This window comes from Melanerpes formicivorus, unplaced genomic scaffold (genome assembly GCF_026170545.1).
Source record: "Melanerpes formicivorus ecotype bairdi unplaced genomic scaffold, bMelFor1.0.p_v2 SCAF_83, whole genome shotgun sequence".
In the NCBI taxonomy this organism is placed as follows: Eukaryota; Metazoa; Chordata; class Aves; order Piciformes; family Picidae; genus Melanerpes; species Melanerpes formicivorus.
The window spans coordinates 415,426-443,342 of record NW_027142435.1 but is presented as its reverse complement, the minus strand read 5'-3'; the positions used below and the strand labels follow the sequence as shown (position 1 = coordinate 443,342).

The window sequence follows — 27,917 nt, the reverse complement described above, 5'->3', positions numbered from 1 at the left end:
GCTGCTGTCTTCCCCCCCAGCCCTGGGAATAAACAGCTCCTTGTGCGGCCGCGGCAGATGATCAGGGTCTGACCGGCAGCCCCCAGCCATCTCCGCCACTCGGCGCTGGCCAGCACAGAACGGCCTCCTTGTGCCGTGCTGCAGCGTGGCACAGCTTGCCTGCGGTGGGGTTGATCACAGGGTTTCCTTCAGAGGCATCTTGAACCAGGGGGTTGCAGTGCTGCAGGTTGTGCCCTCTTTGATGTCCCCCAAAGCCCTGGCACTGAGCCGTGAGGCAGCAGCCACCACTCCACCAGGGGCAGATTTGGGCACGCATCAACCCCAGCAAGCATGCAAACAAAGCCAGTGCCAGGCTGGTTAATCCTCTCCTGAGGAAGATTACTCAGTGTGCCCAGGGATGCCAAATTAAAACCCAGATTCGAATAAAGGTTGCATGAGCAGCAAGCTCACAGGCAAACTCTGGGCTGGGTGATTTCACCCACGTGCCACAGCTGTGAGCAGCTCAGCGAACAACAATGAAAGCAATAAATGGGGGGGGGGGGGGGGGGGGGGGAGTCAAATCACATTCCAGTGGCAACACTTTTTTGAGCAGAGTCTGTGGAAGGCAGAACTAAGCACATGCAAAGCAGCACTTGAGGCAGGGCTCAAGATTTGCTGCATCAGCACAGAAATGCTGCTGAAAAACCAAATCCTAGGCCCAGGAAGCAGGTGAAGTAGCTTCCCTGATCCCCCTGCACAGCAGCCCTTCCCAGCTGGCCCTGTGTGGGACTGATCCCAAACCTCTTCCAGGAACATCTGAGGCACAAGAGTGTCCTGGATCCCAGACAGAGTTGCAGGGTCCCTGCCTGTCCTGAGAGCCCAAGGAGGAAGAAGCAGCAAGCATGGAAAAATAGAACAGGAGCACCTGGGCTGAGCCAGTGAGGAGAGAGGTCCAGAGATGCATGGAGATGTTGGAGCTGGGGGCATGGCACAGAGCATCACTCTTAGCACCGGCCCCAGGAAAAGGAGTGGGCTCTGAGCACAGGGGATCAGCCCTGGCCGAGTGACCCAGGTGATCCCAGCACAGAGTGGGACTGAGTGCAGGGTGGAGCTGGGCGCCTGCGGCAGGGAATGAAGCAAGGGCAGGGAGCACCCCGACAGCCATGTGAGCTGCAGCGCTCCAGGCAGTGGGAAGCAGAAAGGCAGAGAAAAAACATTCAGGCAACATTTTGTGTGTAAAGAATTTATTTGGAACAAAGATTCCCCAGCAAAAAGTGGTACAAAAAGAACAGAGACAAGAGTGGTCGTTACAAAAGTGTTTACAGCTAGAAAACAAAACTCACCTGAGCGAGCTGCCGGCAGCAGAGCGGCCCCAGGGGGGCGGCCCCAGCACGCCTGGCTCAGGGGCGCGCCGACACCAGCAGCCCCGCGGGCAGGACTGCCTCAGTGAGGGAATGCAAAAGTCCTCAGCACCCAAACCCTGCTCAGGTCCTGCTGGAGTGAGAAGAGTCAGCCCCTGGTACCACACTACAAGACCCAGTTCACCAGTTCCTGTGCCAGTCAACACAGGGTACTGCACGGTGAGGGCAGAGTCAGGGCCACCAACATTTCTACAGGCACAGGGTCAAGCTTGTCCTGAGCAGGACATCTGGTCCTGAATGACCCTTCAGCTCCACATCTCCCATTCATGGCTGTCACCAGCCTCAGACCATTCTTGGCCACTAGCAAGATGCCAGAGCCACAGCTCCAAACCCCCATGGTGGGTACTGAACTTTGGGGGCTGGTTTTCAGCCCCATCACAGGGGAGGCATCAGCACACGGGGCAGGTTTGGTGCCAACACGCAGGACCCAATTGTCCTGTTCTCTGTGGCACCTAAGCACTGCCACAGACCATAAATCCCAGGTCCTCTGTCCTGGTAACAGTACGTGGAAGCCTTTACAGTTTTGGCAGGCCAGCTCTAACCATTCCTCCTGTAAGCATCACCAGGCTTGTGGTGGTCAAAGATTATCAGCAGTAGACAAAGTCTCTGCTTCATTTGGCCAGAAAAAGGCCTTTTACTGAGCTGCAGTAGAGGAGCTGCAGCCCTGCTGAGCTGCTACAGAAGGGCTGCAGCTCCAGCACCACAGGACTCGAACCCGAGAAAAATGAGAATATTCTCTAGAAATCCTACAAAGTCTCTCAAACTCCTGTTTTCCATGACAGGAGTTGCCAGAGAAGGCCACTGCAGGCAAGGAGAGAGCAAACATCCTCCCTTTGAGCCCAAACATCCTGGGGCAGTTAACCCTCCACATCCTTGCCCAACCACTCCACGCTGAGGGCTCTCCTGTGCCCTCCTACCATGCACGAGTCCACCACAGCAGGCTCAGCGTCAGTCCAGGCCTGCCAGTGCCAGAGCAGTGAGCAGAGCTGGGGTCTTGGCACTGCAGGAGCTCTGGTCTCACAGCCACCATGTCCCCATTTCCAGGCCAGTGCCGTGAGGGTGCAAGCTTCCATCCCAAGGGATCACCTCTGTGTCAGCCACATCCGATGCACTTCTCAGCAGGTCATGCAGCGCGGACGGATGTTGTCTGAAGGAGGGTTTGGATCAATCTGCAAAGCCAAGGTTCCAGTCAAGAACCCCAGCAGGGGACACATCCCAGCTGCTCCCACCAGCCCTGCCGGCTCAGGAGGGTTTGATACCTCTGAATACAGTGGAGGGGGTCGGAAGCGAAATTCCTGGATGTAGGCGAAGAAAGGACCCTCCAGGACGCTGCCGAGCTCGCTGCGGCACGGTGGAGCCAGGCTCTGCTCAGCCTCAGGGCTGGACACAACTGAGGAGTATTCTGGAGGAGCTGAGGAGAGAGCAGAGCCATCAGGGAGGAGGAAACACTCTGCACTGATGGGAGACATGCAGGTAAAAGGGCTTCGGATCCACTGTTGCCCAAACTCTCCCAGTTCCCAGGGAAGGAGCCCAGGAGATGCAGCACCACAACCAAGCAAATAAAGCAAACAAAGCAGAAATTGGTCCTGGAGCAAGAGAAAAGGCTGAGAACTGCTCTGACCCTTGCTGTGCACAAGGAGTTGAGGAGTTGCAGCACCCAGATCCCAGGAAGAGGCAGACCCTCACCCTCCGGCTGCTCCGGGATGGTGCTCAGCCAGTCCAGGCTGAGGCTGTACTGGCTGCTGACGCTGGACGTGCGGCTCCCGAAGGGATGCAGTGGGATGGTTCCGATGACCAGCGGCAGCTCCAGGAGCAGCTTGGACGTCCCGGGAATGTCCACACAAACCTGCAGGAACAGGACACAGGGAAGCTTAGCTCTGGGCATTTCCCCAGTCTGGAGGAGATGAGATCTCCCCAGAGTGCTGGCTTGAGCTGGCCAAGAGGGAATTCTTGCAGCAGGATGCAAAGGGAGATGGAAATGCTCCAGCATGAGCCCTCCTGCTGTGTGTGAGGGGCAATGGGACTGAGAAGCTCAAGACCACAAATCACCAGCCCCAAAATCCCTGCACTGGCCTAGAATGGGGACAATGGACACAGCTCTGTCGAGAAGGGGAAGTTGGGATGCTGACAATGCTTCCCATGGGTCCCTCACCTTCAGGGAGTATTCCACCTGGAGGATGCGGCACTGCAGGATGGACGGAGCCACCGGTGGGATCTTCAGTGCCCGCCCGTGCCACACTTCCCGCTTGCCCGCTGCGATGGAGTCGCCAACGATGCTGGTCACCACCAGCCTCTTCTGCTTCTTGGTGCCCCGAGCGATGAAGGTCTGGGTCTGGATGATGGCCACCTTGGGCACCACTGCTCGGCTTGTGCAGTTGTCGATCTCAGCAAAGATGGGGATGAACTCCCCTGGAAGAGAGATGCTCGTGCTGGAGGAGCCTCAAGGGGTTCCAGCACAGGATCACCAAGGGCTTGCCAGACTGTCTGCCACCACAGGCACAAAGGCTTAATGTGGAGGGAGCCTGTCCTGAGGAGGTTGCCCACGTCAGGTGCACTAAAGCTCTCTTGGCCGATTTCATGCCAGACGTTATGAGCCCAGTTCACAGCAACCTCAAAACTCCTTCCCCTGGGGTCTACCCCAGGACCTGCAGAGGTTCAAGGGCACCGGTAGGTGGTCTCACCTGGGGTATAGCCTCTTCGGTCGATCTTGGCAGTCACAGAAACCTGGCCACGATTGCAGTACCAAGCACGAGCAAGTTTCTCCTTGGCACCGGCCTGGGGAGCCTGGAGAATGGGAAATATTTAAGCTCCTTAGTAAGCAAGAATGAAGCTCAAAGTGAGCACCTCCCTGGCACCAAGAACCTGCTGGGGAGCATCAGCAACTTCTTGGCTGTCTGATGCAAGAAGCTGTCGCAACACACACTGAAGTTTCCAAAACCTAAGAGCCACAGATGACCTCTGCCTAGCCTAGGTAGTGCTGAAGGGCACAAGTCACAGGGGGGCAAACATTCCCTCTGGGCACCAGGTCTGTGTTGTAATGCCAGAGGGGAGGCAGACACCTTCCCCATGGACTTCCAGAGAAGTCTTGGACGCCAGTGCCCCAGGGTGGGGCAGGAGGAGCTCACCAGCAGTGCAGGCGTGTTGATGTCGATGGGTTCAATCACAGTGAACTCCTTCTTCACCTTCCTCACTGCTGACCACGGCCTGTGCAGTTTGGCCTTCACCCAGTAGCGCACGTTGCCATGCTTGCCCTCAAAGGAGGTTGCCAGGGTCCTGTGCAGAGGCAACAAGCAATTCAGAAGGGCTCTGCTGCAAGAGCCTTGCTTGTGAGATGCCCTGTCCCAAGCAGCTCCTCTCACTCTTTGCATGAAGGCAGCAAACCCAGGGTGACTTACTCGGGGAGCTGGAAGGTGAAGGGGAACTCGTGTCTGCCTGCCTGCAGGACGGTGAGCTCACCATTGTCTGTGGACAAAACAGATTTAAGACGATTACCTTCCTCCTGCAGAACTTCCTCCCTGGGCAGATGGGTGCTGGAGATGTACAGCAGGCAGCCAAGGGGCAGCACAATAGCACAGGAACGCTGCCAGGGTGAAGCTGCAGCAGCAGTCCCGCTGTCCGCTTCCCACATGTCCCCAGGCACGCTCAACCCAGGGACCTTCCCCGGAAGCTGGGCAGCTTCCCGAGCAGGCTCTGCTTCATGGTGGCTCGTGAATGAGAGCCCAGGGATGCCCTGCCATGCCAGGAGCAGCTCTGGGAGGGTGGGCAGCCAAGCTGCCCCCGTGTGTCCCAGGCTTGCACCTCGATTCTGCCTGCACTGCACAGAGCAGCTGGAGGGAACCTCTGGGGATCTTCTAGTCCAACCCCTTGCTCAAACCAAGCTCTCGAACCTCCACAGGCGTCTTTCAATGCTGCTTCCCTGTCAGGGAGCACCCACAGCAAAGGGGGAGCCTCGTGTGGGATGCTCCCTAACGGGGGTCCTGCTGCACACACCAGCACCCCAGGGTGCACTCATTAATTGAGGTGTCTGCAGGAGACCCCTGCGCCCACTTCCCAGAGCGCCCAGACCCTAAGGCACCCCTGCACCCCCATTTCAGCTCTCTGGGATGACGTGCACCCAGATTTCAGCTGCTTGGATGCCAATGCATCCAGTTGCCAGTGTCCCAGGCACCCTATCTCAGCGGGTTAGGGGGCTATGCACCCAGCAGTCGGGGGGCTCCAGGCTGCCCCACGTCCCTGCTCTTTCAGCCCCTTGCGCCCCCGTGCAGCCACATCCTCGCACCCCGCGGGTGGCTGTTTGGGTTCCGGGGGGCCGGTGCCGTACCTGGGGGTGCCAGCAGCGTGTCTCGGTGGCTGAGAAACTCCACCTGGTCACTGTAGCTCTGGGTGTAGGCGGTGCTGGAGCCGGCGCTGCGGGACTCGGTCCAGTGGACGCGGGCAGCGCCCACCGCCCGCAGCCGGAGGGCTCCGACCCGCGCCGCCGCCGCCAGCTCAAGAACCACCCGGCCCGACACCGCCTGCCCGGGGCTGAACGCGGCCGGCACGTCCCTCTCCGGCCCTTCCAGGAAGATCAAAAAGCGTTTGAGTCGATCGAAGATCATGGCGAGCACTCCGCTGCCTGGCACAGCCCGGCCCCGCCGCCGCCCGCCCCACTTTAAGTGCCCGGCGAGCCCGGGGGCGGCCCCGGCGGGGCGGGACGGGACGGGGTGGGGCGGGGCGGCTCCGACGGGCTCTGCAAAACAAGGCAGCGAGCATGTGCGGGACGGCCCCGATCCCGGCCTCTTCGCCGGGGGAGGGTGTGTGGGGTGTGTTGCTTGGTCCCTATCCCAACGGGGCTGTGCGGTGTCCCCGTTGAGTGTCCCCAGCTCCTCTGCCTGCCCCGCGATCCTGATGCTGCGCCCGGACATCCCGGGGGGTGTCCCGACCAAAGGAATATGTCCCGGAGGAGGATGGTTGAGAAAGCTGAGTGCTGCCAGCCCTGCTGTGGACAACTCCTGGGAAGTTGCTCGGTCTACCTCTAGATCCCTCTCGGCTCCCCTCCTGTGCCCATCCTATCCCTGCCCTTGGCATTAGCACAGATCGGTGCTCCCAGGGCCACGGGCAGTGGCTCTGTCGGGGGATTTCTCGCTCGGAGCCACAGCTCCATCCTGTGCCTGACACCCTCCATTCCCAATCCCGCAGAGCGAGGGCTGCACTCAAATCCCTGTTTTTCCTTTCCCAAGATCAGAACAGGCTGCAACTGGATCTGGGCTCCCCGCGTGGCACGGCCAGGCCGACTGGCCGGGGAGGAGAGCTGGACTGGGACACAGCCTTGCTGATTTCTGAGAAATCAAGAACTGGCTCCTGTTCAGCTGTGCAGCTGCAGAGGGAGCAATCCATCTTCCCCAGGCTCTGTCAGCAGGCTTGCACTGTTTTTTTACCAGCTCATACCGGTGTTCATGGGGTGCTGCTCCAAAAACCCAGTGCCAAGTTACACCTGCATGGATCCATGCTGGTGGCAGCATCTGCTCCTGCTGCTGCTGCTGGCAGGATGAAAGGCACAAAAACTGGGAGCTGGTGATTCCCAAGGTGGACACCACATCAGCAGCACCACAAGAATTTGTAAAAGGGAAGAGAAAGGGGTCTGCCCCACCCCATGCACCCCCAAAGGGTTAATGCAGCTTTAGAAACTTCTTCCTGAATCACGATTGTCACATTTGCAGCGATTCAGAGCCCCCACCCGGGCACAGGCTGGGGATGAGACAAAACAGGCCTGAAAAATGTTGCTCAGCATTTGGCTGCCCAAGCTTGGAGCATTTTCCAGTTGCTCCCAGCCATGCTGGGCAGGACCTGCTGTGCTGAACTGGGTTGATCTCAGCCACCAAAAATGATCTGGGCTGAAGCTTTGCAAAGCTTTAGCTGTCTCCAAAGGCCAATTGCGGTGCTCTGTGTCCCTCCCCAGAGGAAGGGGACTGTGTTCTGGTTTCTGTTCCTTGCCACAAGCAAAAGATGAATCACGGTGAAGGCTGCCGAGGGAGCCTGCGGGCAGCCGGAGAGGGGCTGGAGGCAGAACAATCTCAGCCTGAGGAGCAGTGATGCCAGCTCCGGGAAGGTGCCAGGTATCCTCACCACAGTGCATGGTGACATGAGAGGTGATGGGGCTCTAGAGAGGGGCTGGTTCCTCAGCTCCATCCTGTGCCTGGCACCCTCCTCCTCCCGCCTGCCAGCACACAGCCCTCAGCCTGTGACTCAGCTTCGCCCACGGGATGAGCATCTGCAAACCTCCCTCCCGTGTCAGCTCCACGAGATGGCCACAGCTACCCCTCGGTGCTTCCACCCAGAGTGGGAAGCTCCTCTCTCACCAATCTGGGTGCCCAGCGCTGGGAAAGGGACTCTCCTCTCTTCTGGGATCTCCAGGTGCAGGATCTGTGGAACCTCGGCCAAGAGCTTTTGCACTCAAGAATGCTCCTGGGTGCCCAACCCCAAAAAAAAGCCCAGGCCGGGCTCAGAGCACGAAAAGATCTTCAACGCTTCAGCCCCACCTAGAGTCTGGCCAGGCTTAGCCAGTCCCGACGTGAGCTGACAGCCTGCACTGCTTAGGGCTCTTCCTTCCCTGACCTTTGAAATCATCCAGTCCAGCCAAGGTCTCTGGGCCCACTCCAGCTCCTCAATATTCCAACATCCTTCTTTCACCCTTTTCCTTGTCTCACAGCACAGCACCCCAGCACTGGTGCTCACCACCCTGCCAGGAAGCCGAAGATAAAGTCAAGGCTGAGAGAAGAGCAGAAGGCAGGGCTCTTATCTGTGCTGAGCTTCCCTCCTCTGCACTGCCTTGTTACCATGACAAAACTCTGCATTTTTAACCACCACGCAGGCACAGCTGATCTCATCCCGGAGCAGCAAGAGGGGAGCAGTCACGGGGACCTTCAGGTGCTGACATGTTTTCAGCAGCTCCTTGCCAGCTGGAAGGTCTTCACACTGCTGCTGGGGACAGCAGGACAGAGCAGGATCCAGCAGGATCCCGAGGGGGACATTGTGGCTGCAGAGCAGCACTTTTGCACAGCCTGCAGCTCCAGAGATCACACAACTGTGTCCCGCTCAGAAAGCAGAAAAGGAATCCACACATGGACAGAGGCAAAACAATCCCAGCCCCCAAGTTCTGGTGAGGCTCTCTGCTCCCCAGGGAGCCCAGCTCAGCTCTCCCAGCACCACAGAGGAGGGCCAGAAACTGTCTGCTCAAGCTACAGGTGTGCAGGGCACTGACAAGGCCCAGCAGCCCCTGGCCAAGTGTCCTTCTCCAGGTGATTCCAGGGGCTTCTGTCATCCACAGTCCCAGCAGCAAAGGCCAAAGGCACTTGCAGCAGCTTGTGGCTTCCCTACAGAGCCTGACTGCAAGGGTAACAGGACAAAACTGACCCTGTGACCTTACAGCTAGTGAGGACACCATCCAAACACTGCAGTGACCAAGTGCTGGGGGGGGTCAGGCCATGGGCTTCCCCCATGTCCTTAGTTGTGATCAGGACACTTGGCACTGTGGCAGCTGCAAAGGCCATCTTCAGGCACAGCACAGAGGAGCTGCTGCCAAAGCCCAGAGAGTCCAGAGTAATGCAGCTGTTGGGAGCAGATGACAAGGAGCAGTCATCCAGAAAGAGCAAATGTGACCCCCCTAGTGCAGTCCAGAGACAAAAGCAGCTCCAGGAGGACAGTTCACATCAGCTCACATCCTTGTTCCATCACTCCAGTTTCCTCCTGCAAGCTCTCCCGTCACCAGTTAGAGCTGGCACCACTTTATGGGCTGCACTTGATCACAGACACAATCAATGCCTTCATCATGAGATAAATCCTGCAGCCATCTCCAGGGCTGGGTGGCACATGGCACTCTCACAAGTGACAAGGCCATCAGAAGCAGGGGAAGGCGGAGAAAGAGCCCCAGAGCCCCAGCTGTAATAAGTGCAGAGGCTCAAGCAGGCAGACTGAGCAGGAGAGGCAGAACTAAGGAGCAGCTGGGCAGCAGAGCTGTCCCACATCCCTCAGCTCTGGACCATTTCATCCCAACCAAAGAAGGCAGTGCCTTGTCCTCTCACTGTGCATCTAAGCAACGTGCCAGCTGGGCATGTGGTGCCGCGTCAGGAAACTGAAACCAAATATTTACTGAACTCCTAAGTGCTCTTTCCAGACTCGCACAGACACCTCTGCACTGCCCTGGGCAAACAGAAAATAGCCACAGCTCGTTCGTGCTCAGCAGGCTGCATCTCGCAGCCTCCTGGAAACCAGCAGCAAAGAAACCTGCAGCAGAGGTGAGCCGAGGGTGCCCAGGTGGCACAGCCCTGCTTGGGCTGCAAGCACCCAGCAGCGCAGAGGCCCTCCTGCAGGGAAATGCCGCAGCCCAAGGGGTTCCCAACCCATCGCCCTGGCGCCCAGCCGCGTGCCCAGCCTTACCGGGGATGAGCTGGCAGCGGCGGTGCAGGAAGGTCTGGCAGGCAGTGTAGTCACGGTAGACGATGTTGAGCCCCACGCTGCGGCTCTCCAGCCAGTGCGCTGCGGCTCGGCCCCGGGCGCAGACCTCCAGCGCCCGCAGCCGCAGCGCCCCGCGGAGCTCCAGCCGCACCCAGCCGCGCAGCAGCTCCCCGCCGCCGTAGGCACCCCGTGGACTCCTGTCCTCCAGCTCCAGCGCCAGGCTGCGCACCCGGCCCGGGAGTTGCATAGCTGCTGGCCCTGCTCCCCCAGAGGCTCCGAGGGCTGCTCCTCACCCGGGAAGAGGAGCACAAGACCGGGAGCTGCGCAGCCTCTCAGGGAGGGGAGGAAGAACAAAGGCTACAGGAGATCCCCAATTTATGCCTGCCCCGGCCTGGCCTGGGACCGTGTTTTGCTGTGAGGCTTCAGCGTCAACCTGACGTGTGGGAGGATGAGGCCAGGGCTGCAGAGGGGAGCGAGGGGCTTTTAAACCGGGAAGGACTGCAGGACTGCAGCTTATCTCTGGGCTGCAGGCACCGGCGACGTGCAGCTGGGACGTGCACTGAGCTGCGCCGGCAGGGAGGGAGCTCACACACCGCCAGCCATGCCCGAAGATTTCACATGGCTGTGGGAATCGGGGAGGCTGTGAGGCCTTCCCAGTTCAGGCACTGCTGGGAGCAGTGGGAGAAGAGTCTTAGACTCTTGCCCCCCAGGCCAGTTGTGCTTTCTGTGTCTGAAGTTGCATCGACATCTGCATGCCGTGTGGGAGCAGCGTGGGCTGCGTGGTTAGGGCAGGACTTTCATCTGCTGGCAGAGAGACTGGAAATGGAAATTCAAGCCGGTGCATTAGGAGGCAGCATCAGAAAAGCCTGGAGTTGGCCTTGCAGGCACAGGTCTGTCTGGGTCTCGACTGAGAAGACAGGGCCCTGCTGGCAGCACTTTGCTAGAGACTTTTGCCCACACGGCAAACAGTGCTCGGGGAGAGGAGGCAAATGAAGATCTCCTGGGGGGGTGCTGGTGCCGGGGACTCGCAGCCATTGCCCATTTCTCACCCGTGGGCAGGGGTGTCTCTGCAGGGAGGTGTGGGGACAGGGGAGGTGAGGACAAGGATGCGGGGGTCTGCGTGCGTGTGGATGTCTGACTGCGAGGGCGCTGCCGGTGCCACCGGCTGCAGACGCCTCCGGGAGCCCCAGGCGGGCTTCCGAGCAGGATTCCCCGCGATCAGCCCGAGCGCGGCTCGGCGGCAGGGCTGTAACCCCCCCGAGCCGGGGATCTGGCTGTGAGAAAGCGGCTGCCAGGCGCCTGCCGGAGCCCAGCGCTCGGCCCCCAGCCGAACGTGCGGCGCCTCCAGGAAAGGAAGGCCGCGAGGGGCGCTAGGCTGCGGCCGCCGCGCAGGGGAGGGACAGCGGCGACAGCTTCCGGCCGCGCCGCGCGCCGGGCCTGACGTCACTTCCGGGAGCGTTGCCATGGCGGCGAGCGCCCTCGGCGGCCTCGTGGCCGCGCTGGAGTCGCACCGCGGCCGCGACCGGGCGGTGAGTGCCGGGAACGGCTCCGTAGGGCCCTGTCCTGCCGTTACAGCCGGGTCCTCACCGGGCTGTGCCTTCCGCAGGTCCGTGCGCTCTGCTATGGCTGTCAGCTGGCGGGCGGGGCGCTGGCCAGGCCGCAGGCCTCGCCGTCCGGGCTGCCCCGGAGCCTCCTGGCCGTGTCGGCCCAGCTCAGCGCCTGCCGCACGGTCCTGCGCCTCTTCGACGACTTCGCCATGCTCAGCTACAGCTGCGACTACGGGCTGGGCCCCAGGGTGAGCGCAGGGCAAGGGGTGCACCGGCAGCCGCAGCTGCGGCTATGGCTGGGCCCCGGCGTGAGTGCAGGGCACGGGCTGCGCCACAGGCACCTAGGCCTGGCCTCCATGCTCCCCACAGGACGAGGACTGCCTGGTGCGGGGGCTGTCGGTGCTCTGCAACCTGGCCAACCAGCTCTACTACCCCTGTGAGCACATCGCCTGGGCGGCTGACGCTGGCATCGTCCGCGCCGGCTCTCGGAAGTGGTGGACTCTGAGCACGGCGCTTTGGGCCTCCTCCCTGCTCCTGGGCATCCTGCGGTAAGGCTGGCAGGGAGCTGCAGGCTGTGCTGGGAAGGAGAGAGGGAATGAATTGTATTCCCTGTAGTCAGGCTAGCGTGAAGTAGCCTCTGGGCTGCGGGAGGGTCTCTTCCTCGTGGATGCACTTGAAGCTGAGGAAAACCCCTCCCCTTTGATGCTAAAACAGAAATACTGCTGTCTTGTTTTCAGATCCCTGAGGGTCTTGTTCCAGTTAAGAAGAAAGCTGAGGCAGCACAAGTGGTATGATTCCTCTCCAGCTAATTTACCCAGGAGTGTCTGCTCTCGTTTAGTATCACAGAATGGTTTTGGTTAGAAAAGACCTTTAAGATCATCCAGTCCCAGCATTAACCCAACACTGCCAGCACACAGCTTGAAATCCCTCCAGGGGTGGGGACTGCACCAGTGCCCTGGGCAGCCTGCTCTAGGGCTGGACAAATTGTTCCTCATGTCCAACCTAAACCTACCCTGGGGCAACTTGGGGCCATTCCCTCTTGTGCTGTCACTTGTTCTTTGGAGGAGAAACCAACTCCCACCTGGCTCCAGCCTCCTCTCAGAGAGTTGTAGAGAGCAAGGAGGTCTCCCCTCAGCTTCCTCTTCTCCAGGCTGAACACCCCCAGGTCCCCCAGTTGCTCCTCACCAGCGCTGTTCTCCAGACCCTTCCCCAGCTTCATTGCCCTTCTCTGGACCTCCTCTAGCCCTCAATGTCCTTCTTGGAGTGAGGGCCCCAAAACTGAACCCAGCACTCAAGGTGTGGCCTCACCAGTTCCCAGTACAGGGGCACAGTCCCTGCCCTGCTCCTGCTGGTCACACTATTGCTGACTCAGCCCCGGATGCTGGTGGCCACCTTGGCCACCTGGGCACACTGCTGTGAGCTGTCACTCTGGGCTACCACTGATGCTGCCTTTGTCTCCAGCAGTGCATCTTCACCTTGGAGTCAAAAGGAAGTGAAAGCCCAGGTGAAGGCTGAGGTTCTAAGCATCCTCACAGCCACAGCAGATCTCTGCAATGCAATCCACTGGCTGCCTCCAGGATTTCTTTGGGCTGGATGTTTCCCTCCCTGGTTAGTTGGTCTCCTGGGGACCATCTCTTCCCTGATTGGCATCTACCAAGCATCTGGAGGAGGAACTTCTGAAGCTGTATAACCACAATTAAGCTTTGGGAAGCCAGTTTGCCCATGGTAAAAAAGCCTTTGGTGAGGGAGATGCATTTTAACTCTTGGGTGTTGGTGGCTGTATTTCCACACTTCTGTAATTGGGGCTGCAGGCAGGATATGAGTAACAGGATTGATTGCACTTTATGGTTTTATCACTCATCAGAGAAATCAGGTGAATCCTCTGAAAATCAAGACATTGGTAAAACAGGGAGGGAAAAGGTTTCTTCCATCCTTTCTTCCTCTGTCCCACAAGACAAATCCAACCCTCCAGACTTTGCTGTCACTTGAAAGAGCACAAAGTCAGTGTCAGGTGGAGAAACTGCCATGGGGTCTGTGACACTCAGCTCAGCACTCAGTGCCTCACCCAAACCAGGGAGGTCACCCTGGGCTGGGGATGTTTTTTGGAGCCCAGAGCAAGTGTCCCAAGCACAACCAGAAGCGAGCAAGTGGCGTTTCCTCAGAGGTGAGGGGGGAAAGCAATAGCAATGGTGAGCAGAGCGTGGAGAGGCTTTGCTCTGTGTTGCTCACGTACGGAGAAAGCCTGGGAGCTGAGGCTCCCCGGGAGGCGGAGCGGCGGCGCCGGCCTCCAGCTGTGCCTTTAGGGAGTGCCGCCGGGTGGAGCTCTTCCACCGAACAGTTGCAGCTTTAACACTCATCGCCTTCAAGGACCAGTCAGACCGGTGCCAAGTTGAGTTTTACAGTTCCGTTCCTAGGCGGTGCCAATAATAAACGAGATGAATGCTTCAGAGGTGGCCTTGAGTGATTCTGTTCCTGATAAGAGGGCCAGTGTGCTTTATCGGCTTCTAGAAAACTCCGGAGGGCGCCGAGGCAACAGAGACTTTGTGCTGCAGTAGCTGCAGCTCCTCATCTGTCACCAGCCTGCCTCCCACCACTGGGTTCTGAGCAGCTGGCTGCAGCCATGGGAATGCCTCTTTGGAAAGTGCTGCTGAGGCTGTGCCCTGCTCGTGCTCCCTGCCGGGCAGGGTGGTGCACAGCCCATTTCCAGGAGGCTTAACTTGCTCCTGTGGTGGTTTTTGGCGCAGACAAGGGAAACGATCTGCCTCTGCCCAAAGAGCAGAGTGAGGTCTTGCTGTGCTCTGGCCTTCATCTGTCCTTGCTGATTGTCAGGACCTTCACCCTCTGATGCCCACTTAGTACAGCTCTAAACCCTGCTTTTAATGATAGCGTAAAGAAAAGATGCAGTAAAGTGGTTCAAGTGTTTGCTGCTTCTAGCTTCCAATTTTATACCACAGGGCAAAGATGAAGCAAACTGTAGTCATTCAGCTGTTCTCTAGAGTGGGTTTGGTCCCCAGTGACACAATTTGAGCACCAGTGGTGGTTGCTGACTGCCTGGAGCAGCAGTTGCTAGTTTTTGGCACACGACCTTGCACAGGCAGACCCCAGCCTCCCAAAGCCTCTTTTTTTTTGTTCCGTTTTCCTGCTGCGGCCACCAGCCCAGCTCCGCTCTGTGCAGGGAAGGATTTGCTGAGCAGGGACAGTTTGTTCCGGCCGTGACCTCCCTGTGTCAGCAAGCCGGGATCTAAAGGCCACAAGCTCAGAAGCTGCTGATCGCAGCTCAGGGCCCTGGCTCCCGCCTTTATGACCCTTTTATGGCCGCGTTACACCATCGCCCGAGCTCCGACCGGGCTTAGGGAGAGCACAGCGGCTGCACCGAGCCCTCTTCGGCTGCATAAGGCTTGCGGCCACAGGGAGCGGGGCTGCTGCCCCGGGGAGAGCTGGTCCGGGCCGCAGGGAGCTCCGGTACGGCGGAGCCCCGGTACGGCGGAGCCCCGGCACGGCGGAGCCCCGGCGCGCTACGCGCCTGCGCAGCGCGGCCCCGGCCCCATTCACAGAGCGCGAGCGGATGGACTGCACCCGCTGATTGGCTGCTCCCCGCGCGGGGCGGAGCCAATGGCAGGGCGGCCACGCGGCGCGGGCGGGGAGCGGCGCAGAGCAGGGAGCGGACGGGAGCGGTGAGTGCGCGGGGAGCGGAGACACCGGGGTCGGGAGGGCAGCACCGGGGCCGCGCATCGCCCGTACGGCGCCACTGAGCCGTGCCTCGCACCGGCACTTGGGCTGCTCGGTGCCCCGCTTCGATCAGGCCCTAGGCGAACGCCGCCGCTGTTGGACGAGCTCTCCGAACTCCCCTTACCGACTGGGCACCGCATTTCCACTTCCGAGCTCCCTTTACCGACCGGGCTTTGTGTTCCCACCTCCGAGCTCCCTTTACCGGTCGGGCTCCGCGTTCCCACCATCGTGCTCTCGACGCAGTCCTCCGGTGCGCTCCCAGCCGCCCCGCGCTGGTGCCGGCTCAGCCGGGCTCTCGGTGCTGACTCCTGTTCTCCCTGCAGCGCAGCCCCAGCACCATGTCCGTCAGCAGCCACGAGAATCGGAAGTCCCGCTCGAGCTCGGGCTCCATGAACATTCAGCTCTTCCACAAGCCGGGCCACGCCGACAGCCTCCTGACGCAGCTGAACCTGCTCCGCAAGCGGCGGCTCTTCACCGACGTGGTGCTGCGTGCCGGGCACCAGGCCTTCCCCTGCCACCGCGCCGTGCTGGCCGCCTGCAGCCGCTACTTCGACGCCATGTTCAGCGGTGGCCTCAAAGAGAGCAGAGACGCTGAAGTCAACTTCCACGACTCCCTGCACCCCGAGGTGCTGGAGCTGCTGCTGGACTATGCCTACTCTGCCCGGGTGCTGATTAACGAGGAGAACGCGGAGTCCCTGCTGGAGGCTGGGGACATGCTGCAGTTCCAGGACATTCGGGATGCTTCGGCTGACTTTCTGGAGAAGAACCTCTGCCCTGGGAACTGTCTGAACATGCTGCTGCTGTCCGACGCCCACTGCTGCGAGCGGCTGCTGGAGCTGTCCTGGAGGATGGCATTGGCCAACTTCACCTCGCTCTGCAAGACCGAAGACTTCCTCCGGCTGCCCAAGGACAAGCTGCTGGAGCTGGTGGAGAGCGAAGAGCTGGAGGTGGAGGACGAGACGCTGGTCTACGAAGCTGTTATGGGTTGGATCCGCTACGATTTGCCTCAGCGCCATGAGGATCTGCCAGAGCTGTTGCGCTCGGTCCGCCTGGCCCTGCTGCCCGAGGCCTACCTGCGCACACAGGTGGCCTGTGAGAAGCTGGTGACCAGCCACAAGCTGGGGGGGGAGATTGTGGCCGACGCCGTGCGCTGCAAGATGAAGATCCTGCAAAACGATGGCCTTGTGACCGGGTGCTGCGCCCGGCCCCGCAAGGTCAGCCAGGCCCTCCTGCTGCTGGGGGGCCAGACCTTCATGTGCGACAAGATCTATGTCCTGGACCAGAAATCCAGTGAGATCATTCCCGGTGCTGACATCCCCAGCCCCCGCAAGGAGTGCAGCGCCTGCGCCATCGGCTGCAAGGTTTACGTCACCGGTGGCAAGGGCTCTGAGCACGGCGCTTCCAGGGACGTCTGGGTGTACGACACCCTGCACGACGAGTGGGCCAAGGCTGCCCCTATGCTGGTGGCACGGTTCGGCCACGGCTCCGCTGAGCTGGACCACTGCCTGTACGTGGTGGGAGGTCACACGGCCGTGAGCGGAGCCTTCCCGGCCTCCCCCTCCGTCTCCCTCAAGCAGGTGGAGCACTATGACCCACAGCTGGACAAATGGTCCCTGGTGGCTCCGCTGCGAGAAGGTGTGAGCAACGCTGCCGTGGTGGGAGCCAAGATGAAGCTGTTCGTGTTTGGTGGCACCAGTGCCAACCAGGAGAAGCTGCCCAAGGTGCAGTGCTTCGACCCCTGCCAGAACCGCTGGATGGTGCCCACCAGCTGCCCCCAGCCCTGGCGGTACACAGCTGCTGCTGTGGTGGGCAGCCACATCATCGTCATTGGGGGGGACACGGAGTTCTCTGCCAGCTCTGCCTACCGCTTCCACAGTGACACCTACCAGTGGTCCAAGTTCGGGGACGTCACTGCCAAGCGCATCAGCTGCCGTGCTGTGGCCTCGGGGAACAGACTCTACGTGGTGGGAGGCTACTGCGGGGCGCAGCGCTGCAAGACGCTGGACTGCTACGACCCCGCGTCTGACACCTGGAGCAGCGTCACCACTGTGCCTTACTCCCTCATCCCCACTGCCTTTGTCAGCACCTGGAGGTACCTCTCTGCCTGAGCCCCTGGCGTGGGCAGGCATCTGCAAGGTGAAGAAGCTGTGGATTGCCCCAGGGCTTCTCGCTGTAACTTTGTGCTGCACAAGCATTAAACCCTGAGGGGAGGTGCAGGTGGAGCTGGCCTGGAGTTGTCCTAAGGAGCAGCCTTATGTCAACAGCAGCTCCAGAGGTGTGCTTCCAGGCCACTGGTGTGGGACTGAAAACCCTGCAAGGGGAGAGAACGTCTCTTTAGGTGCTGAACTGCTGCGGGGAGATCCTCAATATAAATATCAGGAGCCTGAAGCTGGCGTCCCAGCCCTCCACTGAGCCTTGGTCTGTGCAGAGTCTGGGAATGCTGAGGGGGATTGGATGTCCTCCCTGCTGCAGCAGGCTGGGGGGTTCAGGGCGCTGTGGCTGGCAGGCTGTCTGCAGGAGCAGGGACAGACTGCGTGGTGCCATGGGGGACCGGCTGCTGCTTTTAGCACAGCCTGCTCCTGGTGCCATGGGTAAGCTGTGGGGGGAACCCAGAGCTCTTGGACGTGAGGGCTGCAAGCTGGTGCCAGAACAAGATTATAGCTGGGATTTGGTCCCAGAATGGTTGGTAATTGCTTTTGTAAGACAAGCCCTGTCTGCATATAAACACAGGGTTTCTCTGCTTCTAATTATTCTCTGGTGTCCCTTTCAGGCCATTTTTTTTTCCTGCTACACAACAATTAACTCCTTTACAATTTGCAGCTGGAATGAAACCTTTCTAAAGGCTCTTGGCAGTGGAGGTGCCAGTGGCTCACAGATCCCAGCAGGGGATTTTCCTTTCTCCTTGTGAGCGATACTGTGCCCAGGTGGATGTGGTTCATGTAATAAAGCTTTCTGCCATGCTTCAGAGGCCTCCTGGGTGCAGAGGGAAGCAAGCAGGCACCTCACCAAGGTAACAGCCTTTGAGGTTTCAAGGCCTGGGCAGTGTTCTTGGACTTGCTGCATGCTGGTCTCGCAGCAGCCTCTTTGCACTGCATGGCCCATGTCCTGCTCCAGACAGCACCTGCTCCAGGAGCACCCCCTCCTACCCAGCAAGTCTGTGCCCTGGATGCCAGCTCCTGCATGGGTCTTGGGTAGCATCAGCAGGGCTGAGGGCAGCCTCTGAGCCACTTCTCTAAATCCCCTTCCTTCGGGGCAGAGAGGGGTTGAGCATGGAGGGACTGACTTGGGCTGGCAGGTTGGACTGTCCCTGAGGTAGCAGAAGGCTGCCAAACGTTCTCCTGACTCCTGTGCTCTCAGCAGGAGCTGGAGGGATATTTTTCACTTCTGTCATTGAGTGTTTTGGGTTAAGTGATTATTACTAAAGAACAAAGGAAGCTTCCAAGTTAACTTGCAGTGGGCTCTGGACTGCTCTGTGTGACCCTGCCTGCAGGCAGCAGCAGAGGCCTGAGATGTTGAGGAGGTGACAGCACTTTGCTCGTGGGCTGGTTCTGTACCTTTTGGGGTTTATGCAGCAGTTGTGAGTTTATTACTCAGCCTGGAGCTGCTTCAATAAATCTGAATAAAATCCATTGTGTCCCTTGCCTGCTCTGCTTGCTTAAGCTGCACATTTTCCAGCCCATCCTTGAGATAGGGCTAAGCAGTAGTAGCCAAGAACATTCCCTGCCTAAGCCCAGACCTCACACACTTGGGCAGCTCAGTTTTGGTCCTGCCTCCTAGCTTTGAAGGCCACAAAGCTGTTTAGAAGTCCAAAGGTGAAGCTGTTCTCTGCCCTTACGTGGTTGCCCTCTGCAGGGCTGCGGTTCCTTACTGCCAAAGGGAATGGAAGGAAGTGCTGACATGACTGCCCTGCAGCTCTGGGCCCTTCTGCAGGTGGGGGGTGGTCAGGGGCCGCGAAGGAAAAGCTCTATTTGGGGTGGGAGTTATGAGGCAGGAATCAGGACAGTCAGAGAAAGCACCCAACTGTCTCACCCCACCAGTATGGTGTGGGTGTGATCCATTGTTCAGGTTCAGAGTTAAATCAATCAGTGTCACAACCCTTCCTAGCTGCTAGCACAGGCAAGAACTGGCAAGACTGGGAGGAAGAGAGCTGCCCTGCTGCTGGTGGCTGAAGCAGACAAACTGACTTCATTTCCAGCCTGTTTCCCTGTGTCATTTCCAGCCCCAAGGCTGGGCCTTTTTTCACTCACCCTGGCTGTGCTCTATGGCTTCTGGAATCCTAGGGGAGGCTTCTGCACCAGGATGCACAGAAATGAGCCCAGAGATGCCCTGCAAACCCAGCCTGGAACATCACTGGGCTTGTCAACCCCTGCCTGAGCACCACTGGGCAGCAGCACAGAATCATTCAGGTGGTCTTACAGATCTCTAAGCCCACAGAGTCCACTCTGTAAGACCACCCAGCAGCAGGAGTGTGGTCAGCTCCCAGCTGGGCTGTGCCCCACGCACAAGTGCAGGCAGGCAAAGTGAGCTTGCAGCCCAGGGGAAAGCCACAGGACAGGGCTGGGACTAAAGGTCAGCAGGAAGCATCTGCAGGTCCCTGTCAGCTGGGCGCTGCTTCACCTTCATTCTACCTACAGCTGCTCCTGAGGGTTGGACAAAGTCTGCTCAGCAAGGCAGAGTAGTGGAGGTTCCACTCAGGGCCCTCTGAGCAGCAGCTGTTTTATTTATGCTGCCAAGCAATAAAGGTTGGCTCCCAGCCACGTCTGCTCTCAGCAGGGCTGGTGAGGAGCAGCTGAGGGACCTGGGGTCGGTTCCTCTGGAGAAGAGGAGGCTGAGGGGAGACCTGGTGGTGGTGCTGGGTGGATGGCTGGACTGGATGATCTCAGAGGGCTTTTCCAACTTAAGCAGTTCTGTGATTCTGTGATTCCCTTTCCCGTTTGAAACCCTTGGAGCTAACCACCTCTAAGGCAAACCCACACTGCAGGCACACCTGGGCTCGGCTGCTCCGCGCTGGCTCCCCACTGCTTGGCAACAAAGGCAGCCAGAGCTGCGTTTTGCCTTCATCCTCCTCCACCTGGCAGGAAGCCCTGTGCTGTGCTGTCCCTCCAGCTCCACCTCCTCCTGGCAGGAACCAGGGGAGCTCACCACCTTCTCCTCTTGCATGCTTGATGTCATCCCCACAGACCTGTTTTCCCAGTTTGTGGTTTCCATGCATCGATTCAGCTGCTGCTGCAGCGCTGCACCTGAAGATGAGGCACATTGGGCTGCAGGTGAATATGGTTTAGAGGTTAACTTGGTTGCTGGGACAGAAATCCTCCTGAATTAGCAGAATTCACTTAGAGTCTCAGCAGAGGTTAGAGCCCTTCCTAGTGCAGAGCCCTGCTTTGCAGCTGCACCCCTCCAGCTAGACCCGAGCCCACAACCACATCTAAGGCAACACACGTGGGCAGCTCCAGGCTCCAAGCATGGCCTCGCTCTCCCGTGGGATGTTTCTCCTCTCACACAAAGCCTGTGGGCCACCACGGCCAGAGCAATGCAGCAGCAGACTGAGCCACATGGCTTGTATGGAGGCCCCTGACAAAGCAACCCCTGCCCCGTTTGAGCCTCCTGTGCACAGGACACTGCCCCCGAGCCAAAGGCAGCACATCTGCAAGAGGGTTTGGCTTTTATCCTCTGCCAGATCCCATGGGCCCAGAAGCAGCAAACAATAAAGGCACCAGACAAGGACAGCCACACCCCCTTCCCTACACCCCCAGCCCCTGTCTACTGAACCGTGGGCTTGCCCCGCAGCTGGGCTGAGAAATTTAACCGGACTTGAGTCACAGGGCTGAGGAAAGGGGAAGGCAGAGCAGGGCACATTCCCACTGCTCCTTCCGGCTGTTTGTCCTCCAGCATCTGCGGTGCCGATGGACCTCAGCCGCACGCATGGGAACCGTCAGCCCTGTCTCACCCACATGAAAGAGGAAGGTTTAGCATGAAGCTGGTCACTGCCCCTGGCCTCAGAATGATTCACCTCAGCATCAGGAATGCGCTCCGGGTTTCAGGTTAATTAGCTGAGATCAGAGACAAGGCAGGGCGGAGCTGCTGCGGTACTGCTGGGAGCAGCTCCAGAGTCTAAAGGCACCGTCCCGAGGTCGCATCCTGCCTGCGACAAGTGCCTGTGCCTCACCCAGGAGCAGCAGCCCTGGCAAAGGCACCAACAAGCCGAGGTGTCTGCCACTCTCGCCAGCCTGGCATCTTTCTAGCAAGAGCTGCTCCGAGGCTGCAGCTCTGGGGCTGCCCTGCGCCATGCACCCCTGCTGGGACTTTACGAGGAAGCAACTCCCTGAGTCTAGAGCTGGAAGCTCTGCAGCAGCCAGAGGCAATGGGATGGTGCTGGGAGCGAGGTGCCAAGCTGGCACCAGCAGCAGGGAGAAAGTTTCTATTTTTGTGATACTTGTTCCAAAGGGGAAGTGATGCTGCCTGGGACAGAGCCAGGCATGCCTCAGACTGGCAGCACGCAGGGGACCTGCCTGTGAACCTCAGATCCTTGGTGCAGCTCCCACTCTCTGGGTGTGGAGCTCAAACACTGGGGAGCAGTGAGGCCTCTCCTGGGGTGCTCACCTCGCTGGCAAGGGTGGCAGCTGTAGGTTACCTCCACTTAACACCTCCACTCTTCCCTCTCCTTGGGAAAACATCAGGAGGGTGCTCATACAGAGCCTCAGAGCTGCTGCAGGCCAGGCAGAGGGCGCTGGGGCTTGGAGCAGAGGAGCCTGAGGGCTGCCCTCATTGCTGGGGATAAAGATAGTATCATAGTATCAGTCAGGGCTCTGCTCAGGGATGTCCAAGGACAACACAAGGGGCACTGGGGGCAAGCTGGAGCTCTGAGGCTGCTGGAGCTCTGCAGCAGCTGCCCTGAGAGGTTGTGGAGTTTCCTCTAGAGACTTTCAAACCCACCTGGATGTGTTCCTGGGTGACCTGCCCTGGGTGACCCTGTTCTGCCACCCCCCACCCCTCAGGTCAGTTCTGTCCAGGGCACAAAACAGAAGCAGAGGAGATATGGCTGCTGCTGTGACCTCTGCTGGCAGCAGGAACTGGGCACCAAGCACAGATGGAGGGAGGCAGCTTTTCAAGTTTTTTTTTTTATTGCTAGAAGTTGGTTTCAGTCCTATTGCAGCTCTGAAATCCTTCAGTGGAGAAACATTGCAATCATTGTAAAAATCATCACTTGGTGTGCTGATCAGGTCTGCAGTTAATCAAGAGTGCACAACCCAACAGAATGAACACTGCCCCCTCAGAGTATGGACACTGAGCCAGCCCTGAGCCAGCCCTGGCCCAGCCACAGGCCCAGCTCTGGCCCAGCCACTTGACAGATCAGATGAAGACTACAGAGGTGTTGCTACGCCAGTACCAACAGGAACTATTTACACTGTTTACACCCTAACTAAAACAAACCAAAACTCTTCCCCAACAGGATGGTCGATTCACCATGGACCATGATTATTTATTACATCTTTACAGTGCAAGGCCTAGAGACCAGACCTAAGCCTAGGGAGCATCCGGAGAGCTCCCAGCCCTGCGCGAGGTGCGGGCGGCTGTGCCAACAGGAGCCGCTTGGTGAGAGGTTTCCTGCCAGGTACAGAAATGGAACTGGAAAGAAAACTTTGCCTAAAGTGCTCCAATTTCCTTCAGTACAAAAATATAAAAAACTGAGTTATAAACATGGCACAAATGGTGGGAACCAGAGCTCACAGGAGCGGTGTCTGGTGAGCGATGGTAACCGAGAGAGCTGCCAGGGGGCACGGGGCAGGTGCTGGGTCTGGCTGGGGAGGAGAGCGGGGAAGGGGCTTTGCTTTTCCCTGGGCAGCAGGAAGGTCAGGTGAGGGCAGCACGTCTGTAACCTGGCGTCAGGTTTGTTTCTTGTAAAGAGGAGAAGTGCTGGGGAAGACAACAAAATGCTCCAAATTCCCTTGCAGGGGCACAACACATAGGGACTCCACTGAGCAGCACCGGGGAGCCTCGGCTCCAATTCTGCAGAGCTGAAGTGAAACAGAAACATTTTGTAACCCTTTCTAGTGAGCTTCAGCTTCCACTGTAAATGCAAAAGACAAACACCACGTTCCATGCACGCAGGATCACCTGACTATTAGAAAGACAAAAGTGCCCACAGATCACTGAGCATCACCCCTGACTCTGCAGGAGTGCCACAGGGATGCCAACTCTCCTGCCCCCGTGGGCAGGGACCGGCGAGCTCGGCTTGAGGGACGACAACGCAGACAGCACAGCTGGAAGCCAGGAAAGCACCGACAGCAGGGCAGGGCAGCTGTGCCTGCTGCTAGCCAAGGTGGAGGCATCCTCAGTCTGAAACACCAAGGGCAGCATTCCAGACGGGAAGGGCAGAGGAAGCCTCCTGGACGCTGGCTGGGACAGGAACTCAGAGCCAAAGCAGCAGCCGCTGCAGGGCGACACCACAAGAGCGCAGGACAAAGACAACGGCAGCGCAGGGCTGACACCAAGCTAAGCAGGCAGCACTTCAGAGCCTGGGCTGTGATGTCCTTCATGCCCTGGCTCAGAAAGGAGCCCAAAGGCACCTGGAGGCAGAGAATTTTGAACCAATCCTCAGGTATCGCTGGAAAGGGAGCTTCTACCCAGAGCAGAAGTGGAAGGGAAAGGCCAGGGCTGGGAATCAGCAGCAGGCTCCCAGCCCAGGACACAGCAGTGCTTTGCAGCTTGGTTTGCCTAGAGAGGCCCAAACCACTTCACTCACCTGGAGCGGTCCACTGACAGCTCAGTCTGGCAGCAGGGTCAGCTTATTGCCCTTCACTTGCTTCCCTCAGCCTTCCACCAAGACCTGCACCACACTCTGGCGAGGCAAACCCCACACCAGCAATGAGGGGTGGCAGCGTTAGCCAGCTCCAGAACCTCCTCCCCACTGGCATGGAAGCCACAGGAGCCCCCAGCCTGGCACCCCAGCAGGTCTGACCCAAGGGAAAGGAGCTGCAGCCTCTGCTGGGGGTGAAAACTCCTGCCACAGCTGGTTGCAGCTGGACATGTGGAGTGAGGGCAGACAAGGACTCTGGAAGCAATTTCTCAGTTACAGATTGAAGATTCATATTCCAGGGAGCTTTAGGAATGTTGAACCAACAGCCTGTAATGGTCCTGGGTCCATCTGCTAACAGCCACAAATCATCTGAAGCACTGCTGAGGGCGGGGATGAAAGAGTTCTGGTCGAGTTGAAGCACTATAGGAAAGGAGCCCTCACTGCTGACTTTTCCTCTCCAGATGCCACTGATCTGAGCTCATTCACTGCACAGCAGAAGGAAGGAGCCCAATAAGCCCTCGAGTGCACAGAGCACTCCCAGACTCCAGCAGCAGCACAAAATTAAACTAAATAAATATTTCCCAGAATTGCTTCCCAAACACCCAGAGACATCCCTCTGGCTGAGGTGCTTTGCTGCACTGCTCCAACCTCACTGCAGGCTACAGCTCCTAAAAACTGCTGATTTAAGGCATGGAGCTTGCACTAGGGGTGACCCAGGCTGCAGCAGGAAGGAGAGAACACAGAGCACTGCTGCTGCTCCCTGAATCTTCACCAGAGGAGCCACAGGGGTGTCAGAGGCAGCCAGAGCCTGACCTCAGCAGAGTGCCACCAGCCCTGCAGAGCTCTGGCTTTCACACACTGGCTCCATCAGGACCCTGACCTGAGGGGTGCCCCTGCGCCCCAACCTGGCAGGAATGCAACAACAAGGCGAGGGCAGAGCTCTGCTCTAACCATCAGATCACAACTCCAAGGTCACTGCCTCCCATCCTGCTTTCTGCAAACCCAGCCACCGACCCCTGTGTCACTCCTGCAGTGCATCAGCCCCGGCTCTGAGACACTGACCTCTTGAATTCTGCAGGGAGAGTCTCTGCACAGCCTCTCCTGTGCACAGGATCTGCTCAGCCACACTCAGCACCGGGCACACCAGCGCTGGGGTGCTGTGTGGAACCGGGGCAGTGACGGCACCCAGCAGAGCAGCAGGAGTGTGCAGAGTACAGAGGGAAGGGACACATCAGAGCCCTCAGCACGCTGGGGTGCAGACCTGACCCACTTCACAGAGGTATCAAAGATGTTAGCTGTCAGCAGCTAACCCAACCTAGGCCTAGCTGAGGCCAAACCCAAGAGTTCTTATTCCCTTCATTCCTAACGGGGCCGCAGAAGAGTCTCTGCAGGAGCAGTAGCTTCATATCTTCTGCTTCTGAGAAGCAAAGCCCCAGCAAGTTCACAGCCAAACAAAGGATGAAACAGGACAATAAACGACTGCAGTCAAAAGCCTCTTACACATCTGCAGCAAAGAACAGAATCCAAGCCTCTAAATCCTTCCTGAACCAGCTCCTGAGTGCTGCACTGCTCCCACAGCTTGCAGAGCTCCCAGGCCTCCGAGGAGAGGCCCCAGAAGTATGTTGGGCACAGCTCCTCGTTCCCACTGTGTCCTCCCATGTCCAACCCTTCTCAGCCTCAAGCAGGTGCCTGAGACAAGTCTGAGCATCTGCAGCAATTTTGGGGCCTACCACTACAACTTCTGACATGAAACTCTGGGTGGTTCAATGCCAACCATTAACAATTCACAAATGGTGCCCACAGAGTGCCCATTCCCCCAGACAACGCCACAGCGAAGGGCAGCCTGGAAACATGCTCTGAATTCAGACCCCCCCTGCCATGTGCCAACACACTGCCACGTGCCAACACACTGCCATGTCTAGAGAACCAACCAGCAAATGGTCACTGCTGTGCCCTCATTCTGAGCCTCTGGCAGAGAAGCCAGCGAAGCAGAAGAGTGATCCTGGTTTGGTCCTTCCTAGCAGTAACAGGGCAGAAATGAAAAGACATCCATCAGGTCTCTGTGGCCTCGGACACCAGGGCCTGAGCTCTTGAAAGTGTGGTGAAAGCTTCCTCTGGAGATGGGAATGGTTAGAAGAAAATCACATCTTCTTTGCTGGCATCATCCTGCATGTTTAACAGACTGGGCTGAGAAGGTGGCAGGGGCTGAACAGGAAGGTTACTGGGCTTGAGCAGGGCTGCTGGGGCAGCAGAAGGTGCTTCTGGCTGGGCATCTGCAGGGCCGTGTGGTTCTGCAGGAGAAGGATGGGAGAAGACAGACTGATGGCACTGCAGAGAGCCCAAGGCACCTCCATGGGCACAGCAGACATTGGCATGGGCACACAGGCTGCCCACCACATACCTGGCTGGAATACAGGGACCTGGCTGCTTGGGAGGACAGGGCTTGCAGATCTCCTGCCCCTCAGCACAGCCTCCTCACGTCCTGCCAGCCGGGGCGGGAGCAGCTGCTTCTGGTCAGCAGAAGCTGCAGAGAGGATGACACATGTGAGTGCTGCAGGACTTCCAACCCCTGGCACCTCTGCATGGCCAGGGAAGCTGCTCCACCACAGGGGGCTGCTGCTGCTGTGCAGGCTACTGAAGCTTTGCCTTCAGCTGCTCAGCCCAGGCAGCATCAACTTGGTGATGGGCAAGGCTGCCAAGTCCGAACCCTGCACAAAGCTACAAAGATCACTTTGCAGCTTATGATGCCAGGTCCTGCTCCTAAGCTGGCAGGGAGGCTATTTTAAGTGGTGAAGAAAAACGTTGGTTAGGGTGTCTGTCAGTGGCAGAGATCACTCCTGTGGTACCCAGCAGTTAGCAGCAATTACAGCCTGACAGGGACTCTATTTTTACTTGCTCCTATTTGTGACAAAATGAGCTCTTTCAGCTTCCCAAGGAAGAAGTGCCAGGATGAGAAGAAACAGCCTCAAGCTGCACCAGGGGAGGTTTAGGTTGGCCATTAGGAAAAAAATTCCACCCTGAAAGGGTTGTCAAGGCCTGGAACAGGCTGCCCAGGGCAGTGGTTGAATCATCATCTCTGGAGAGATTTAAAAGCTATGGAGATGTGGTGCTGAGGACCGTGGGTTAGCAGCAGACTTGATAGTGTTTGGCTAAGGGTTGGACTCTATGATCTCAAAGGTCTTCTCCAGCCTAAATCACTCCATGCTTCTATCACTCTATGCTTCTGTCCTTGTAGTGCATCAATCTCTGGGTTCCACAGAGGCAGATGGAGGTTTCAGCAGCAGTTCTGCCTCCTGTGAGGCTGGCAGAGCCCAGAAATACCCTCGGAACACTCACCTGAGCTGTCCGTCCTGTGAGATGCTTTGCTCTTCCCACCTTTCTCTTTGCTTCCTTTTGTGAAGGTTGCCAGCTTGGTGGGGATCTGCTGCTGGACCGCAGCTGGCTTCTGTATCTGGTTGGTGGCACTCAGGAGGTGAATGGGCACCTCGTTCTTCAGGGCCAGGGCCGGGCGGCTCTCCAGGCTGGCACTGTCCCTGCGAGCCAGCTCCGGCCGCTCCAGGAGCTCCAGCCCGGACACGCTCACCCTGACAGAGCCTTTCAGGGTGGGCAGGGACGGGTCTGTGCCCTCCCCATTGAAGCTGACAGAGTGACTCAGCACCTGGGTCTGTGTGAGGAAAAAGGCACCGAGTCAGATGGGCCCTGAGAACACGAAGCACTTCCTAGGGACACACAGAGTAGGTGGGATGAGCCCCAGGGTACTCTGCCAAACAGGCTGCGGCTCTTGGGCACTTCCAGCATGACACCAGACCTAACCCTGGGACACTGAAGAGCACCTCAGCAGCTCCAGACTGCTTGAAGCTGCAGCTAGCAGAGGAACACTAGGAGGTGATGGCAGGATGGGCAGGGAGCAGCACTTTAGGGCAGTGAGAAATGAGCCCAGACCCAAGAGCCACATCTGGAAAGCCAAGACCTGTGTTTGAAGTCAGTGCAGCACAGCACTGCACAGCACCT

At 58.4% G+C, this 27,917-nt stretch overlaps 4 protein-coding genes across 10 annotated transcripts in view; 2 read left to right on the top strand and 2 right to left on the bottom strand.

Annotated features, from left to right (window-relative positions):
- Positions 1-1,206: 1,206 nt before the first annotated feature.
- On the bottom strand, positions 1,207-10,233 carry ARRDC2 (arrestin domain containing 2). 2 transcript variants are annotated; one of them, XM_068164930.1, is made up of 8 exons: positions 9,816-10,233; positions 4,796-4,862; positions 4,526-4,673; positions 4,082-4,184; positions 3,553-3,809; positions 3,087-3,246; positions 2,660-2,811; positions 1,207-2,569 (listed from the first exon to the last, which is right to left on the bottom strand). In XM_068164930.1, exons 1-8 carry the CDS (start codon positions 10,078-10,080, stop codon positions 2,516-2,518), a joined length of 1,206 nt encoding a protein of 401 aa, XP_068021031.1. In that variant the 5' UTR covers positions 10,081-10,233; the 3' UTR covers positions 1,207-2,515. The 2 variants fall into 2 exon arrangements, with proteins under 2 accessions (XP_068021031.1, XP_068021030.1); XM_068164929.1 differs by lacking the exon at positions 9,816-10,233 and adding an exon at positions 5,722-6,945.
- An 86-nt stretch (positions 10,234-10,319) lies between these two features.
- PEX11G (peroxisomal biogenesis factor 11 gamma) lies at positions 10,320-13,827 on the top strand. Of its 4 annotated transcripts, none has more exons than XM_068164933.1 (5): positions 10,320-10,723; positions 11,440-11,628; positions 11,750-11,928; positions 12,118-12,168; positions 12,845-13,827. In XM_068164933.1, exons 1-5 carry the CDS (start codon positions 10,586-10,588, stop codon positions 13,068-13,070), a joined length of 783 nt encoding a protein of 260 aa, XP_068021034.1. In that variant the 5' UTR covers positions 10,320-10,585; the 3' UTR covers positions 13,071-13,827. The 4 variants fall into 4 exon arrangements, with proteins under 4 accessions (XP_068021034.1, XP_068021032.1, XP_068021036.1 ...); XM_068164931.1 differs by having other exon boundaries at positions 12,842-13,827; XM_068164935.1 differs by lacking the exon at positions 10,320-10,723 and adding an exon at positions 10,958-11,362.
- A 1,223-nt stretch (positions 13,828-15,050) lies between these two features.
- LOC137454664 (ectoderm-neural cortex protein 1-like) lies at positions 15,051-18,738 on the top strand. Its single transcript, XM_068164801.1, has one exon. It carries the CDS (start codon positions 15,448-15,450, stop codon positions 17,215-17,217), a length of 1,770 nt encoding a protein of 589 aa, XP_068020902.1. The 5' UTR covers positions 15,051-15,447; the 3' UTR covers positions 17,218-18,738.
- A 3,492-nt stretch (positions 18,739-22,230) lies between these two features.
- ARHGEF18 (Rho/Rac guanine nucleotide exchange factor 18) overlaps positions 22,231-27,917 on the bottom strand; it is a 38,763-nt gene continuing 33,076 nt past the window's right edge. For all 3 annotated transcript variants that reach the window (XM_068164936.1, XM_068164937.1, XM_068164938.1), the window contains 3 exons: positions 27,243-27,570; positions 26,308-26,430; positions 22,231-26,197 (listed from right to left, as the gene is read on the bottom strand). In XM_068164936.1, the coding sequence (XP_068021037.1) occupies positions 26,037-26,197; positions 26,308-26,430; positions 27,243-27,570 (612 nt within the window). In that variant the 3' untranslated portion in view covers positions 22,231-26,036. The remainder of the gene's footprint in view (positions 26,198-26,307; positions 26,431-27,242; positions 27,571-27,917) is intronic.